The sequence below is a fragment of the Chanodichthys erythropterus genome, chromosome 16 (genome assembly GCF_024489055.1).
Source record: "Chanodichthys erythropterus isolate Z2021 chromosome 16, ASM2448905v1, whole genome shotgun sequence".
In the NCBI taxonomy this organism is placed as follows: domain Eukaryota; kingdom Metazoa; phylum Chordata; class Actinopteri; order Cypriniformes; family Xenocyprididae; genus Chanodichthys; species Chanodichthys erythropterus.
The window spans coordinates 6536016-6550000 of record NC_090236.1 but is presented as its reverse complement, the minus strand read 5'-3'; the positions used below and the strand labels follow the sequence as shown (position 1 = coordinate 6550000).

The 13985-nt window shown below is 36.0% G+C and overlaps 1 protein-coding gene across 2 annotated transcripts in view; it reads right to left on the bottom strand.

Moving 5' to 3' along the window:
- The window catches only part of gpc5c (glypican 5c), a 170279-nt gene that overhangs the window by 116856 nt on the left and 39438 nt on the right, over positions 1-13985 (bottom strand). For both annotated transcript variants that reach the window (XM_067363461.1, XM_067363462.1), the window contains exon 3: positions 10180-10898. In XM_067363461.1, the coding sequence (XP_067219562.1) occupies positions 10180-10898 (719 nt within the window). The remainder of the gene's footprint in view (positions 1-10179; positions 10899-13985) is intronic.

Below are 13985 nucleotides of genomic sequence, written 5' to 3'. Positions count from 1 at the left end.
TCTAAAACTTCTTCCTGAGTCTCTCCAGTGTCCGACTCAGGTTTGAACAATGTAAGGCTGAACACCGTTACCGACAATTAGGCATGTGACGGTATCAAATTTTCATGTTGCGATTAATTGATTAAGCTTTTATCACGGTATTTATACGGTATTATCACGATATTAAAATAAATTGCAAAACCATTTTTGTCATAGTTTAACAGGTTTAAGAACTCTTTTTGTAATAAAACAAAAACAACTGCCTGAAATTTTCAAACAGATTAAAATGCAAAAGAATTAGGCTATAAAGAACAACAGACAACACTTGACTCTATTTAATGCATTTACTAAGATTGAGCAATAGCTACATTTGTTATTTTTTGTTAATGTTAGTTTAGAAACACAACTGATCATTGTTAGTTTTATCTCAGGTCCATTAAATAAGTTATTTTGATTTTAGCAATGTTATTAAATAGTAATAATTAATACTTTATAAGTATTTTTATTGTCAGTTTAGTGATAATGAATTAACATGTTAACTAAGGAAGCTGTATGTTTTACTGAACAATAACAAATAATCAGAACATTTCTAATCATTAGGGCATGTTGTAGTCCAGATTAAAATATAAAAATGTCTAGGTTTGAAAATAAATATCCTTTTAAGTCTTTAAGTATTCAGTATTTGGTGCTGTGATGAACAACACTGAGATTACAAAAAAATGAATGGCTGTTTGAAGCATTTTTAAAAACTTCACTAGCGCAGTTACTTTGTTTGCACGGTTTCCGTGGTAACCGCTGCACGCTGCTGTTCCATCAGCGCCCTCTGCTGTCAGAGAGTGAACGCACACTTTCATTCAGCTCGTCTCCTTCACTGGTTCCGCCATGTGCTTCTCGTGCACGTTGGGATTGTTTACATCTGAGCGTGTGTCCTTTTGACGCAGAATACAGCGGTGTTGTGCATTTTATACGATTGATGGGTAAAGTATTCTTAATTGCCTTATAAAATATTAATAATTGGTAATAAATTATTATTTACAGTATTCTGAAGTGCCGACGATTACAATATCGTGCATATTCATTATCGCGATTTATCGCATTACCAAATATCGGCACAAGTCTACTGACAATCCTCATTTTGGCTGCGTGAGATTCTCCAGCTTTGTTGTTGTTCGGCAACCAAAGCACGAGCTGTTAAAGCATCTTACATCTTGTGAAAAGAGGCATAATTGGTCCCCTTTAAACCTTCACTTTTCAAACATTTAATGAGTGAAAACAACTATAAGAAGGCATTCATAGATTGATTTCCCTTTCCTAACTGAAAAAAGTATTCGAGCAGTATGTTGTGCCAAGTTTGTCAGTTCCTTTCTATTTAAATGAGGAAAGACAGATGTTTTTGCCAAGACTACATTTCAATATTATGCAGAAACAGCAATAACATGAAAAAAATTATCATATTTTTTTTATATTCATCTCAGATCACACCCAAAAAGCTGGTACAATTAATGGTTTTAGCAGAAAAAAAAAATGTTGTGAAACATTCAATTATTAGGCTTTTTTAGAAAAGAAAAAAATAAGTTATTAAAATAAAACTATATTTAAAAAAAAAAAATGCATCATCTGGATTTTATTCTACACTAATTTCAGTCACCAGCCCAGATCATTAAATACTAACCCAAAACACCCTCAGGAAAAGAGGGAGAGAGACAAAAATCAGCACCGAGGCTCAAATTGTGGCACATCCAACATTTTATGTTTTGCATGTGAAGACTGCAGAAAGTTCTAACTGGAAGCTGTAAAGAACAAACAACAAACACATTGTCTGTCACAATGAACGTTTCAAAGCTGTGCATGGTAGTATTCATTTCCTATATGTTTTCTATCTCTCTTTCCTCTGTCTCAGCCAAGTTTGTGGTCTGGACACATATGCTCCGCCTCAAAGAGCTTCCCAGATTTAAATCATCCTCTCTCTCTCGCACTTCTCTTTACCAACACAAGGGTGCTGAGGATCTGACCCCAGACTGGCTGACTCAGCGACTGTTATGCTCACTTTCCTCGTCTCGTCCCTCTCCTCTACTATCCTCTCAGATCTCCTTTTCTCTGCTCCATATTTCACTCTAAACTGTAAATATTCTGTTTACGAGCATATTTGAGCTTCTTTGCAGTTTTTCATAATCACTCACACATGATTTGCAATCTGGTTTCCCAGCAAGCGGATGTCGCCAACCTCTAATGTTACTGCCTCTCCAAAACATCAATGTAAACAACATTTTGAAAGATGATGCACTGGGAAACCAAATCAGACAGAACTCTGTTGTTTAGCTATCAAAAAATGTTCATGAGCATAAAACGGAAAAAAAAGGAAATTCTTCTAAAGGTCATTCTTCTGTCATAACATCTTCATCCAGTTACATTACAATCCAAGTCAATATCTGAAGGATAGTGTTATGATACTGTACTGGTTCAATTTGAATCAATCCAATGTCAGTGGGAGTTACCAAACATACTTACATTTACCATCAGGACTCAGCAGCTTTCAAAATAGAGTAGCTTTCTAGAAATAAGTTATAATAATTTCAATGGGGTGAAGTGAAGTGAAGTAAGAAATTAAAGTTGAAATCCTCATGTCAATATAGTGCTTACTGATATAATTTTCTATTACATTCCTGATGAATAAAAATAGATCAAATGTATGTACACACTTTGCATGAATTTAAAATATCTACATTTATGTCTGATATACTAATTTTAAGCTTTAGTTCCTGTGAAATATGGATCACTTTCTCTCCTGGCTGTTGGAAGTTAACAGAACTGGTCTAATGCCACATATTAACAAAGACTGCATTTATATAAAATGTCATGTGACCTGGTTGTCAGTGAAGAGTTGCATAAATCAGGATCAGAGCTGACCAGATAGATCATCTTTCCTTCCAATCCCAGAACCACCACCTTTCCAGACCCATTTAGCTATTCCAGTATTAAACTCTTCTGGCCAAAACTCAAACACAACTGAATGTTTAAATTCAAAGATTCTTAAAATATCTCCTCCCATATTTATAATCCAAACATTTCTAGACAGATTCTCATTTCCTCCTAATTACTCATATCAAATGGACCTTAAGTCCATAAAGTCCTAGTGCATCAATACACATAATAATTTCCTGTATTCATAAATTTGTGTTCACAGGAATGATTATATGGTACCAAGAGGCGAATACTGCACACTCAGCAAGGGTAATGACTGAAAAGCAACAAGAATAAGAGAAAAAAAAACATAAGTGGGGGGCTTTCTCTTTCACTACAGTCATTCTCTGCATCAGAACGGAAAATAGCTCTGCCGAGGGTTACAAACTTGGTGAGGTAATTGATTCCTCACTTTTCACTCATCGGAAAGATGAATTTGTGGAGAGATAGTGTGATAAGGCACTTTCCATGAACAGAGTACAAAATATTATAAATAACAGAGTACAGTATTTTAGGCCCTGTATAGTGGTATATAGTACTTATAGGGGTCAAAATAAGTATTATAATGATTATGTGTGTTCTGTTATTTTGTGAGGTTTGCAAATTTTTCCAAAATTCTAAATTTAAAAATAAAAATAATACAATGAAAAAAAGTGAAGAGAAATAAAGCAATTAGGTTAATTAGAGAGAGAGACAGATGCAGGACTCTTTTACTGACCCCTCTCTCATCGCTGTCTGTGTTCTGGGCTTTGGAAATCTTTTCTAATCCCAGGGGCCTTGTTTCCATTATCTAAAAAGCACAAGCTACTATTAAAATTCCTGTGTAAGACTGTAATTAGAGCCCTCAGTTAAACCTCGGAGGAAATAAGGTAGAGCAGCACATTAACTGCTCGGGACGACGGATAATGAGTTATTACATTTTTCTCGTTTTTGTCTGATATGCACTCATAGTTGTCAGCAGCCACTTTTAGACACAGCACATATGGGTCACGGAAAGACTGTCTGCTTCCACACTATAGCGACACTGAGACATTACAACACCTCAGGTGAACTCTGACCTCACGACTACAATTCCTTTCCATCTCCAGTTGGGAAATAACATTGCGGTGTAAATCCTGTCATTCCGTTCAGCAGTCGAATTATTAATGGACCTTAAACCTGTTGAAATATACAACAATTACTATGAAAACCCTGCAAATGTGGAGAAAATTACTGAAAGAGGGAAGAGAACGAATTTAAGGATGAGTTAAAAAGACAATATGACTGGGAACAAGGGATGAGAGAAAGTGAGGAGTAGAGACAAAATATAATGAGCTTTCCAGATCTTAAACTTTTCCCATTTATAGCAAGGAATTTATGTATAAATAAATAAATATATTACATATTGCAGAATCTGCAAAATGATACTTATTTGAACTAAATAGGAGAGATACATTATTTTTTTATTTAGTACTGTCCTGAATAAGATATTTTACATAAAAGATGCTTACATATATTCCACAAGACAAAATAAATAGATAAATAAATAAAAAATAGCTGAATTTATAAAAATGACCCCATTCAAAAGTTTACATATCCTTGATTTGTAATACTGTGTGGCATTACTTGGATAGTCCATAACTGTTTGTTTTTTGATGGTTGGTCATGAGTCCCTTGTTTCTCCTGAGCAGTAAAACTGCCCAATGTTCTTCAGAAAAATCCTCCAGGTCCCACAAATTCTTTGGTTTTCCAGCATCTTAATTTGTTTTTATTTTACATTTGTTTTATTTTGTTTAAATAATATATTTTTATAAATAATTTAATAATATATTTTTATAAATAATTTAATAATATATATATATATATATATATATATATATATATATATATATATATATATATATATATATATATATATATATATATATATATATACACACATATATATATACATTATATTATTTATATATTTATATATATATATATATATATATATATATATATATATATATATATATATATATATATTATATATATATATACACATATATATATTATATATATACACATATATATATATATATATATATATAATAATTTAAAATAAAATAAAAAATTCTTGGTTCATATCAACAAAGATATATATTTTTTAATTTTGCTCACCAAGACTGCATTTATTTATTTATTTATTTATTTTATCAAGAATTATTAAATATCACTAAAATTTAAAATAACGGGGTTTTTTTTTAATCTAATATATTTTAAAATGATATAATCTAATATATTTTAATTTATTCATGTGATGGCCATGCTGAAATTACTTTACAGTCACATGATCCTTCAGAAAATATTTTTATTTATTATTTTGTTATTATTATTATTAATAGTAGTAGTAGTAGTAGTAGCATTATAAATTATTATTTTTTGTTCGTTGTTTTAAAAGCCGATGCTTTCCTATAGGTGAGATGGATCTTGCGGCTTTACAATTGACAGCCGAATCCACTGCGGGGTGAACAAAGATTTAGTGGCAAGTAAACAAGATATCCTTGAGCACACCTACTGTATATGTTACTCTTTGGGTCTTAAGGTTATATTCGATTTCAGACTTACCCTCCTCTAAGTGTCATGTAAAAACTGCATATTGAGTGGTTGGACACTTCACCTGTCAGTCATATGGCCCCTTACTGTCTAAGTAGGCAGATCTTGGCCAGAATAAATATGAAAGACCTCTTATACCCGAAAAAGGGAAGAAAAGAAACAATAGAGGAAAATTGAGTCTCTAATTGTATAACCAGCACTGACAGTCCAGAATTTAAAAAGACAATGAAAGGAATGTGCATTGCATGCAAGACACACACATACACGTCATTATCCAAGTCCAGCTTGTATCACAGCCCTGCATCACCTAAACCTAATGGTACATGTGTATGACACCTGATCGTCAGGGATTTAAAACCACACACACAAAGACCACAGAGATGTAAAAAGACCCCAGTCCTCTTTTAAAAACTTCTCAATTTACTCTCACTCCCCTCGTCCCAGTCATACAGTGCTGGTCAATAGAACTCTTTCAGACATGCATGAGGGCAGCCAGCGCTGTCAGCACCTACAGTGTCTCGACAGACCTCTAAAACCTGATCCCAGAAAACACACACACATACACTACACACGCAGCATGCCCTCTCAGGCAGCACACATGATCGGACAGCATGCCAACCACAATCCGTTTGGGAAAGTATCCCAGTGAAAATCAAACCATTGCTATAATTCCTCTAATAACATCTCGGCTTCACACACACACATTTGCAGAGAGCAGAGAAATCTACAGTTTATGATCTTTGGAAGGAGAATACAAAAATTAAAGAGGCGGAAAAATGTTGTGCATTATTTTAACAGAACCAAATACAGCATATTCAGGAGATAAAAACACTAGGAGATAATACAAGCAGAGGATCGTGGGTAATACAGTCTGTTATCAGGATGGTAGTCCTGTGGGGTTTCACTATTTTCTCTCAAATTCATTGCTTAGTGTAAAGAAAACAGTGGAGATTTACACACAGCAGCAGAGGAAAACAGAAATGGCCTGCCAGAAACAATCTCCGAGCTTTTTCCATAGTTTAATGCAGGATTCTATCCACCACAGAATTTGGAATCCCAAAAGAAATTTTACTAGCTGAAAGAATCCATTCAGTGCCTGATTAGAAAGACTACAAAATCCCTTTATGATGTACATTACCACTCAAAAGTTTAGGGTCAGAAAGAATTTTTAAAAATATAAATTATTAAATTGAACAAAAGATATTTAACAAAAGAATAATTTCTGAAGGATCATGTGACACTTAAGACTGGAGTAATGATGCTGAAAATTCAGCTTTGCATCACAGAAATAAATTACATATTAAAATAGAAAACAATTATTTTAAATTGTAATAATATTTTCAGAATATGACTGTTTTTACTTAATAATCAATGCATTATAAGTCAATTTCATATTAAATTAAACCTTCAAATTATCAGTAAGCCTGCTACATGAGATTAGAATAATACCAACTAATTAGCCTACTAGCATATCCCTCACCATTTACTAGCCTATACGTTTTTAGCAAACACTGCTGCGGAAGGATAACCGGAAATGCAATTATCTAGAAGATGACAATTGGGAACTGTATGCCACAATGCAATGCACTCAACTTGACCTTTTAGTATGACAAATGAACATGAAGTTATGTCAGCTGTGATTTTGAAACATCTCTTTCTAGACATATTGTTTGATTGGACTGCAAAAAGTGTCACTGTTTATTTCCAGATTTTCTATGCCACTGAATTAAAACATGCAATGCACTAACAATGTACCGTACTATTGTTTATATCATTGCGTATTTCATACAGTTTCAAGTTTTGGAAAATAAATAGCAGACAACATAAATGCTGCACAAAAAGTTAGTATTCCATTTCAAACATAGCCAAAGCCATCATCACAATTTGGTTAAGCAATCACATTCTGCCCTTAAAGCAAATCAATCTTTAACATCTTCAAAATAAACACACTGGCAGAGAGTATAATGCCAGTATTCTAATGGAGTGTCACATTTAAAAGCATTTCAAAATAAAGTGACCTGGGTTCACTTTGTCCAGGTCTTTCCAATCCCATGAAGTGGCTTTGAAGTGTGAGTAAATGTTAGTTTGACTTAGCGTGTGATAAATGGACTTAGAGTTTAAAGCTAAGAGCATGTGTGTATGTCAGTGATAAATGTACAAACAAAATTCTGCCAAAAGTTCCCGTTTCCAAACCCTCATTCAGACAGTACATGATAACAGCAGACTAAGAGACACATTGTTCGGACACACGGCACCAGAAGAATCTCACAGAAGTAGTGAACTTGCCTGACCTTTCTGGATTTCCATAAGCTTTCAGATTTTCTGCAAATATTCTTGCTAAGATGAACTACAACAGCCTTACAAGCAAGTGTTGGGGGTAACGCATTACAAGTAACACGAGTTATGTAATCAGATTACTTTTTTCAAGTAATGATTTGTTTACAACAAAATATCTGAGTCACTATAATCTTAATAAAGCCTGAACCTCCATCATTAGGCATATTTTTTTAAACTCCATTGTTGATGCGAACAGCAAACTACTCTTAGTGCATGCACCGCAAAAGAATTTTAAAAATGGTGGTTGAAATAAAATGTTGGAGTCAACCAATCAAAATGCTGCGTGAACTCAACCAATCAGCATATTCAGCACCCAAGTCCCACCCACAAAAGTTCCTGAACTTTGAAAAAGTACAACTTAAGCCATGTTTCCACTGAAATTACCTAGAACAATTTGTCCCAGGAACTTTTTTTCCCTAGAACTGTAACTGTCGGCGTTTCTGTCGTGGTCTGAAGTACCGTGAAGATTAAAGGATTAGTTCACTTTTAAATTAACTTTTCCTGATAATTTACTCACCCCCATTTCATACAAGATGTCTTTCTTTCTTCAGTCGAAATGAAATTGAAGTTTTTGATGAAAACATTCCAGGATTTTTTTCCATATAGTGGACTTGAATCGGCACCAAACAGTTGAAGGTCAAAATTAGTTTCACTGCAGCTTCAAATTGTTCAACACGATCCCAGATGAAAAATAAGGGTCTTATCTAGTGAAACCATCGCTCATTTTCTGAAAAAAATTGAAGTTTTAACCAGAAATGCTCGTCTTGAACTAGCTCTCTTCTTCTTCATTTGAATTTCAGCAGTGTAGACTCTGCTAAGTGTATTACTGCCCTCCACGGGTCAAAGTTTGAACTAATTTTTAAATGCAATATGCTAGTTCAATAGTATATAACAATTAGTTCAAACTTTGGCCTCTGGAGGGCAGTAATACACTTAGCAGTGTCTACACTGCTGGAATTCAAATAGAGGAGAAGAAGAAGAGAGCTAGTTCAAGATAAGCATTTAAGATTAAAACTTATATAATTTTCAATTTTTTTCAGAAAATGAGCAATGGTTTCACTAGATAAGACCCTTATCTCTCTGGGATCTGGGATCGTGTTGAGCAATTTGAAGCTGCACTGAAACTAATTTTGACCTTCAACTGTTTGGTGCCCATTGAAGTCTACTATAAGGAGAAAAATCCCGGAATGTTTTCATCAAAAACTTGAATTTCTTTTCAACTGAAGAAAAAAAGACATGGACATCTTGCATGACATGGGGGTGAGTAAATTATCAGGAAATTTTTATTTTAAAAGTGAACTAATCCTTTAAGTCCAGTGAAGTAGGACTGCGCACAACTTTCCAGTTCCCGCTGGATTTCGTACTCCTGAATTTTGAAAAAGTACTACCTCGAGATCAGGGACTTTCTGAGGGGAACATTTTTACCCTGAACATCATTTAGTCCCTAGTCCCTACAGTTGAAACACACCGAACACCACCCTAAAGTCCCCAGTCCCTGGGAAAAGTTCCTGTGGTGGAAACGTGGCTTAACTTGCATAAAACAGATTCAGTATTCCTCAGAATGAATAAAAAGTAAAATGCAAACTCAGAATATTATGCAAACCTGCAATAATTAAATATGTTAAAGGTAGGGTAGGCAGTTTCAGAGAGGCTAGAAATAACAAGATAGTTTTGAAAGCAAAAGATCCCACCCTCCCTTCAGAGCATCTCAAAAGCCATGCCTCCTCCAAAACACAAGAACGTGCACAGCCAAAGCCTGCAAAGTACACGAGACACGGCGTTAAATTACTTCACGTCTCAAAGCACATAACATATGATGTTTTATTAACAACGTTCAGGACAACACCTGACATTTGATTAACACCACCAGAGGAGCACGTTCAGATAATGATTCACTAATAGTAGGTATATATACAGCCGAATTACCTCTGTTCCACAACAGTTTTTCCAGCATCCGTTCACCACCCCAACTCCTCTCTCTCAATTATTACTATCCCAGCCAGGGATGGGGGAGTACTCTGGGTTCGGGCTAAATTCCGGGCTCAGAGCCCTCCTTCCTTGGACAGTATGCCAAATAAGCATACTCTTTGTGCTTTCTGATTATATGTAAGTGCGAACTTGTGAATACAATAATAATGAGCAAATAATGTATGAACAATGAAGTGCAGTGCTCTGAAGGAAAAGTAGGTTCGCTAGACGGAAAAGCGGCACAATAATCGCTTTTCCTTGATCTTGTTTTCATAATCTTTGGAAGCACGAAACGAAAATTCCATTCTCACAGCCCTTTTACAGCATACAAGTTTAACTATGCACACTGATACCCACCGTGGCAGTTAGCCTCTGCCCGTGGAGTTGAGCATAGAGAATGGCCTCCTCAACTTGACCTCTGATCCCCAGCAAAGCGAGCTCCAGGTTGTGCGCTCCAGCGACCATGTGTGTGAGATCCTGCAGCACGGTGACATACTGTCTCCATGGGTTGTGTAGCTCTGAGAGGCTGGCCAAGCACCCACGCATGACGTTGAGGCAGTAGCCGCTGCATGCCCGGATCAGGGTGAGCCCACGGCAATGAGAGCAGTAATGCATGCGCACCAGTGCACGCGTGCACTCTTTTGATAACTCCGCCGTGTCCGTAATGTTCATCACCTCTGACCCTACACCGAGCGCCAAGCTGAGCACCCGCCCTGCCCGCAATGCATCCGCAAGTGACTTTGCCATCGCTTTTGGGTGTGGCCCAAAGGGGTTAACGTCCTGCCTCGTCATGCGGAGACAGTCGCCGAGCTGGTTGCCGTCAGACGTATCTCCGCCGACGCTCCCGGCCATGCCGGGATTGACAATATGAGTGTGGACCAACGGGAAGAGACTGTCGAAGAAACAGTGCACGGCGGTTTCGACAGAGACGTTGCCGGTGCCTTGGAGGAAGCGAGATAGGTCAGTAAAGAGGCAGACGATGTGAGGGGAGATGGACGACATGAGGGAAGTGTATGCGGTCTCGAATAGAGAGGTCAGGTGATTCTGAGAGAATGATATTAGAGACTGGAACGTATCTGAAAGAGAAAAAGAGAGACAAGTTAAGATTTAAATTAGTGTAAAAATAAGACAAAAATCTCAAAATAAGAACATGCTCACACACACACATTCTCAATTAAAAAAAAAAAAAAAAACACAAGAAACATCTGAAGAGAGAACATTTGTTATTCATCTAACAGCTTTAAAGGTGAAGTTTGCCATTTCTAACCATTGGTTAGACAAATGAATAGATCTGCCTCAATGTCATTCTATTGGTTGAGCATTTGCGGAACTATTGATTTAAGCAGGGGTTCTCAAATGTGGCCCTCAAGGTCCATTTTTCCTGCAGAGTTTAGCTCCAAACCTAATCAAACACACCTAACCCAGCTAACCAAGGTCTTTGGGATTACTAGAAAGTTATAGGAAGGTAAGTTTGATCAAGGTTGGAGCTAAACTCTGGAGGAAAGTGGACCTCGAGGGCCAGAGTTGAGAACCTATAATTTTCTCCTCCATTTTGTCAAGTGCTGGGCTCAACTTTAATTAATCTATAGAAAAAGTGACAATGACCATCTGAATAAATGTCCTTCAGTCTCATAATCATACTATAGTCAGGAGATCATTTGGGCATCATGTGCGTAATAGTTACTTAAATGTTAGACACTCAAAAAAAAAATCAAACTTGAATTTTTAACATGAGCATATATTGAAGTTTTGCACTTTATATGGATTTTGCACACACACACACACATACATACATACACACACACACACACACACACACACACACATACATACACAACACACACTTGATAGTCAGTCTGGCAGGAAAACAGTCACAAAAAGTAAAAATACATAAATAAATAAAAATTAATTTTAAAAACAATAAAGGAATTCAATGTAAAATGTCAAAAGTAAAGCTCCAAACTTTATTAGAAAAACCAATTAGGTCTTCACTGTCCAAAAACATAAATACTTTTTGTCCAGCACCAGTACCCAAGTTTGGTTTGGATGTGCACACCTATTTGATATTTTTTTCCTTAAAACATGAGTCAGAGCATGGGAATGAACAAGACTGATTTGTTCACTTAAAAGTTCACTTTGTTAAAAAAAAAAAAAAAAAAAAATCAACCAACAAACCATTAGATTGGTCTCGTCCTTTTAAAAGAATATTTCATTAAAATTCTGTCATCACTTTCTCACCTTTGTGTTTTTTTGAAACCCATGACTTTCATCTGTGGAACACAAAAGGAGATATTTATAGCAGAGCGTCCAAGGCTAAACTGCTCTTTTACATACAATGAAAGTGGATGGTGACCATGGCTGATTTACAAGCAAGATTTACAAGCAAGATTTACAAAGCAAGACTGTCAGACTTCCATTGCAATCGGTTTCTCACACAAAGCTATTGTACAGCTTCAGAAAACATGGAATATAGCACACAAGTCATATAGACTACTTTTATGGTTCTTTTGTGTCATTTTTGGAGCTTGACAGACCCTGTGCCAATTTACTTTCATTGTATGGAAAGAGCAGCATGAACATCCTGTCTAACATTCTGTTCCACAGAAGAAAGTTTAAAGATGAAACAGAAGCAGAGACAGATCATATTTTCCATATTGCGACATACATCCGAGTGTAACAGATTAAAAAGAAAAAAATGACGTGTTTTAAAAAAAAAACAAGTTTTTACAGGGTGGTCCAGAAGATCCAGTTATGACATTTTGATTAAACAAGGTCAAAACATTTTGTAAAAAATGAAACATATGCAAGAATTGACTGCTCACAATAAGATCTAGAATATACATTTAGAAAAAAACAACAACATAGGGCTATATATAACATATAGGGTTAATAACATATAACACAAAATATCATATAGGTATAGAGTTAGTTTGATTCCATGGCGACTTAAAACAAAATGAGAGTGAGCAAATGACAACAATTTTCATTTTTGTTTGAACTACTTCTTTTCAACCAGTCAGAAAACTTTTGAGTCACAGGAAGGATGGACAAAAGAGGCAAAAGAATTCTGTAGCTCTATTCTGTGGTTTTTCTGTGCCCTCTCTCTCTCATATACACAAAAACACACGTGCCTAGACTTGTGTTTGGTCAGTGGTTTGTTAATGCAGGAGCTGCCTGTCTATTCAGCTGCGCTGTAGTCGAGCATGACCACACACACACACACACACACAGGCTGTACCCAGGGTGCCGTTCTCTCTAAGGCCACTGATGTCAGACTGAAGGCATGTTAGGGGATGGAGGAACAGCGGCAACTGGACCGAAACTGAGACCGGTCAACAGACATACATATATACACACTCGCGCACACACACAGAAGCACAGCTCTCCATTTCACTCCATAAGCTGCGGAGGCTTCCATCAGTGCCATCACAATGGACCAGGACAACAACTAAACTCCCCCAAATCACAACAGCTGTGTTCGAACACACTGCCCCCCATAAGGGGCCGTTCACACTTAGTGTTCTGGCACTCTGTCTGCACTCTCTGTTTTTTTAATTGTAGGTCTATGCATGTCATACAGACCTCTTTATGCTGCATCATATTTTGCTGTTTCAGAATTTTATACCATGAACGTTAAATTATAAAGATATCATGTTAAAAAATGAAACTTTTGTAACTTTAGTATTAAAACAATGGCCCAATCAGAAGAAACCCGGAGCCTGGCAAACATCTTGAGCAGATAGGGTTTTGAATCTTACAACTATACTATACACCCTATATGCTCAAGATGTTTTTATATATATATATATATATACAGCTATGGAAAAAATTAAAAGACCACTTAACATTGATTTCTGAACTTGGAGTGGTCTCTTAATTTTTTCCATAGCTGTATATATATATATATATATATATAAATTCAAAAATTCAAAAATTTCAGTCAGGATTCAGGCCACATCATAGCACAGAAACTGCAATCCTTAAAATTATAAATGACTTACTTTTAGCTTCTGACCTAGGCTGTATCTCAATACTAGTTTTACTTGATCTTAGTGCTGCGTTCAACACTATAGATTAGGGGTGTGACGAGACAGGTAGCTCACAAGATGAGATGAGACTCGAGATTGAGTTCACAAGACGAGACAAGATTTTTAAGAAATCCT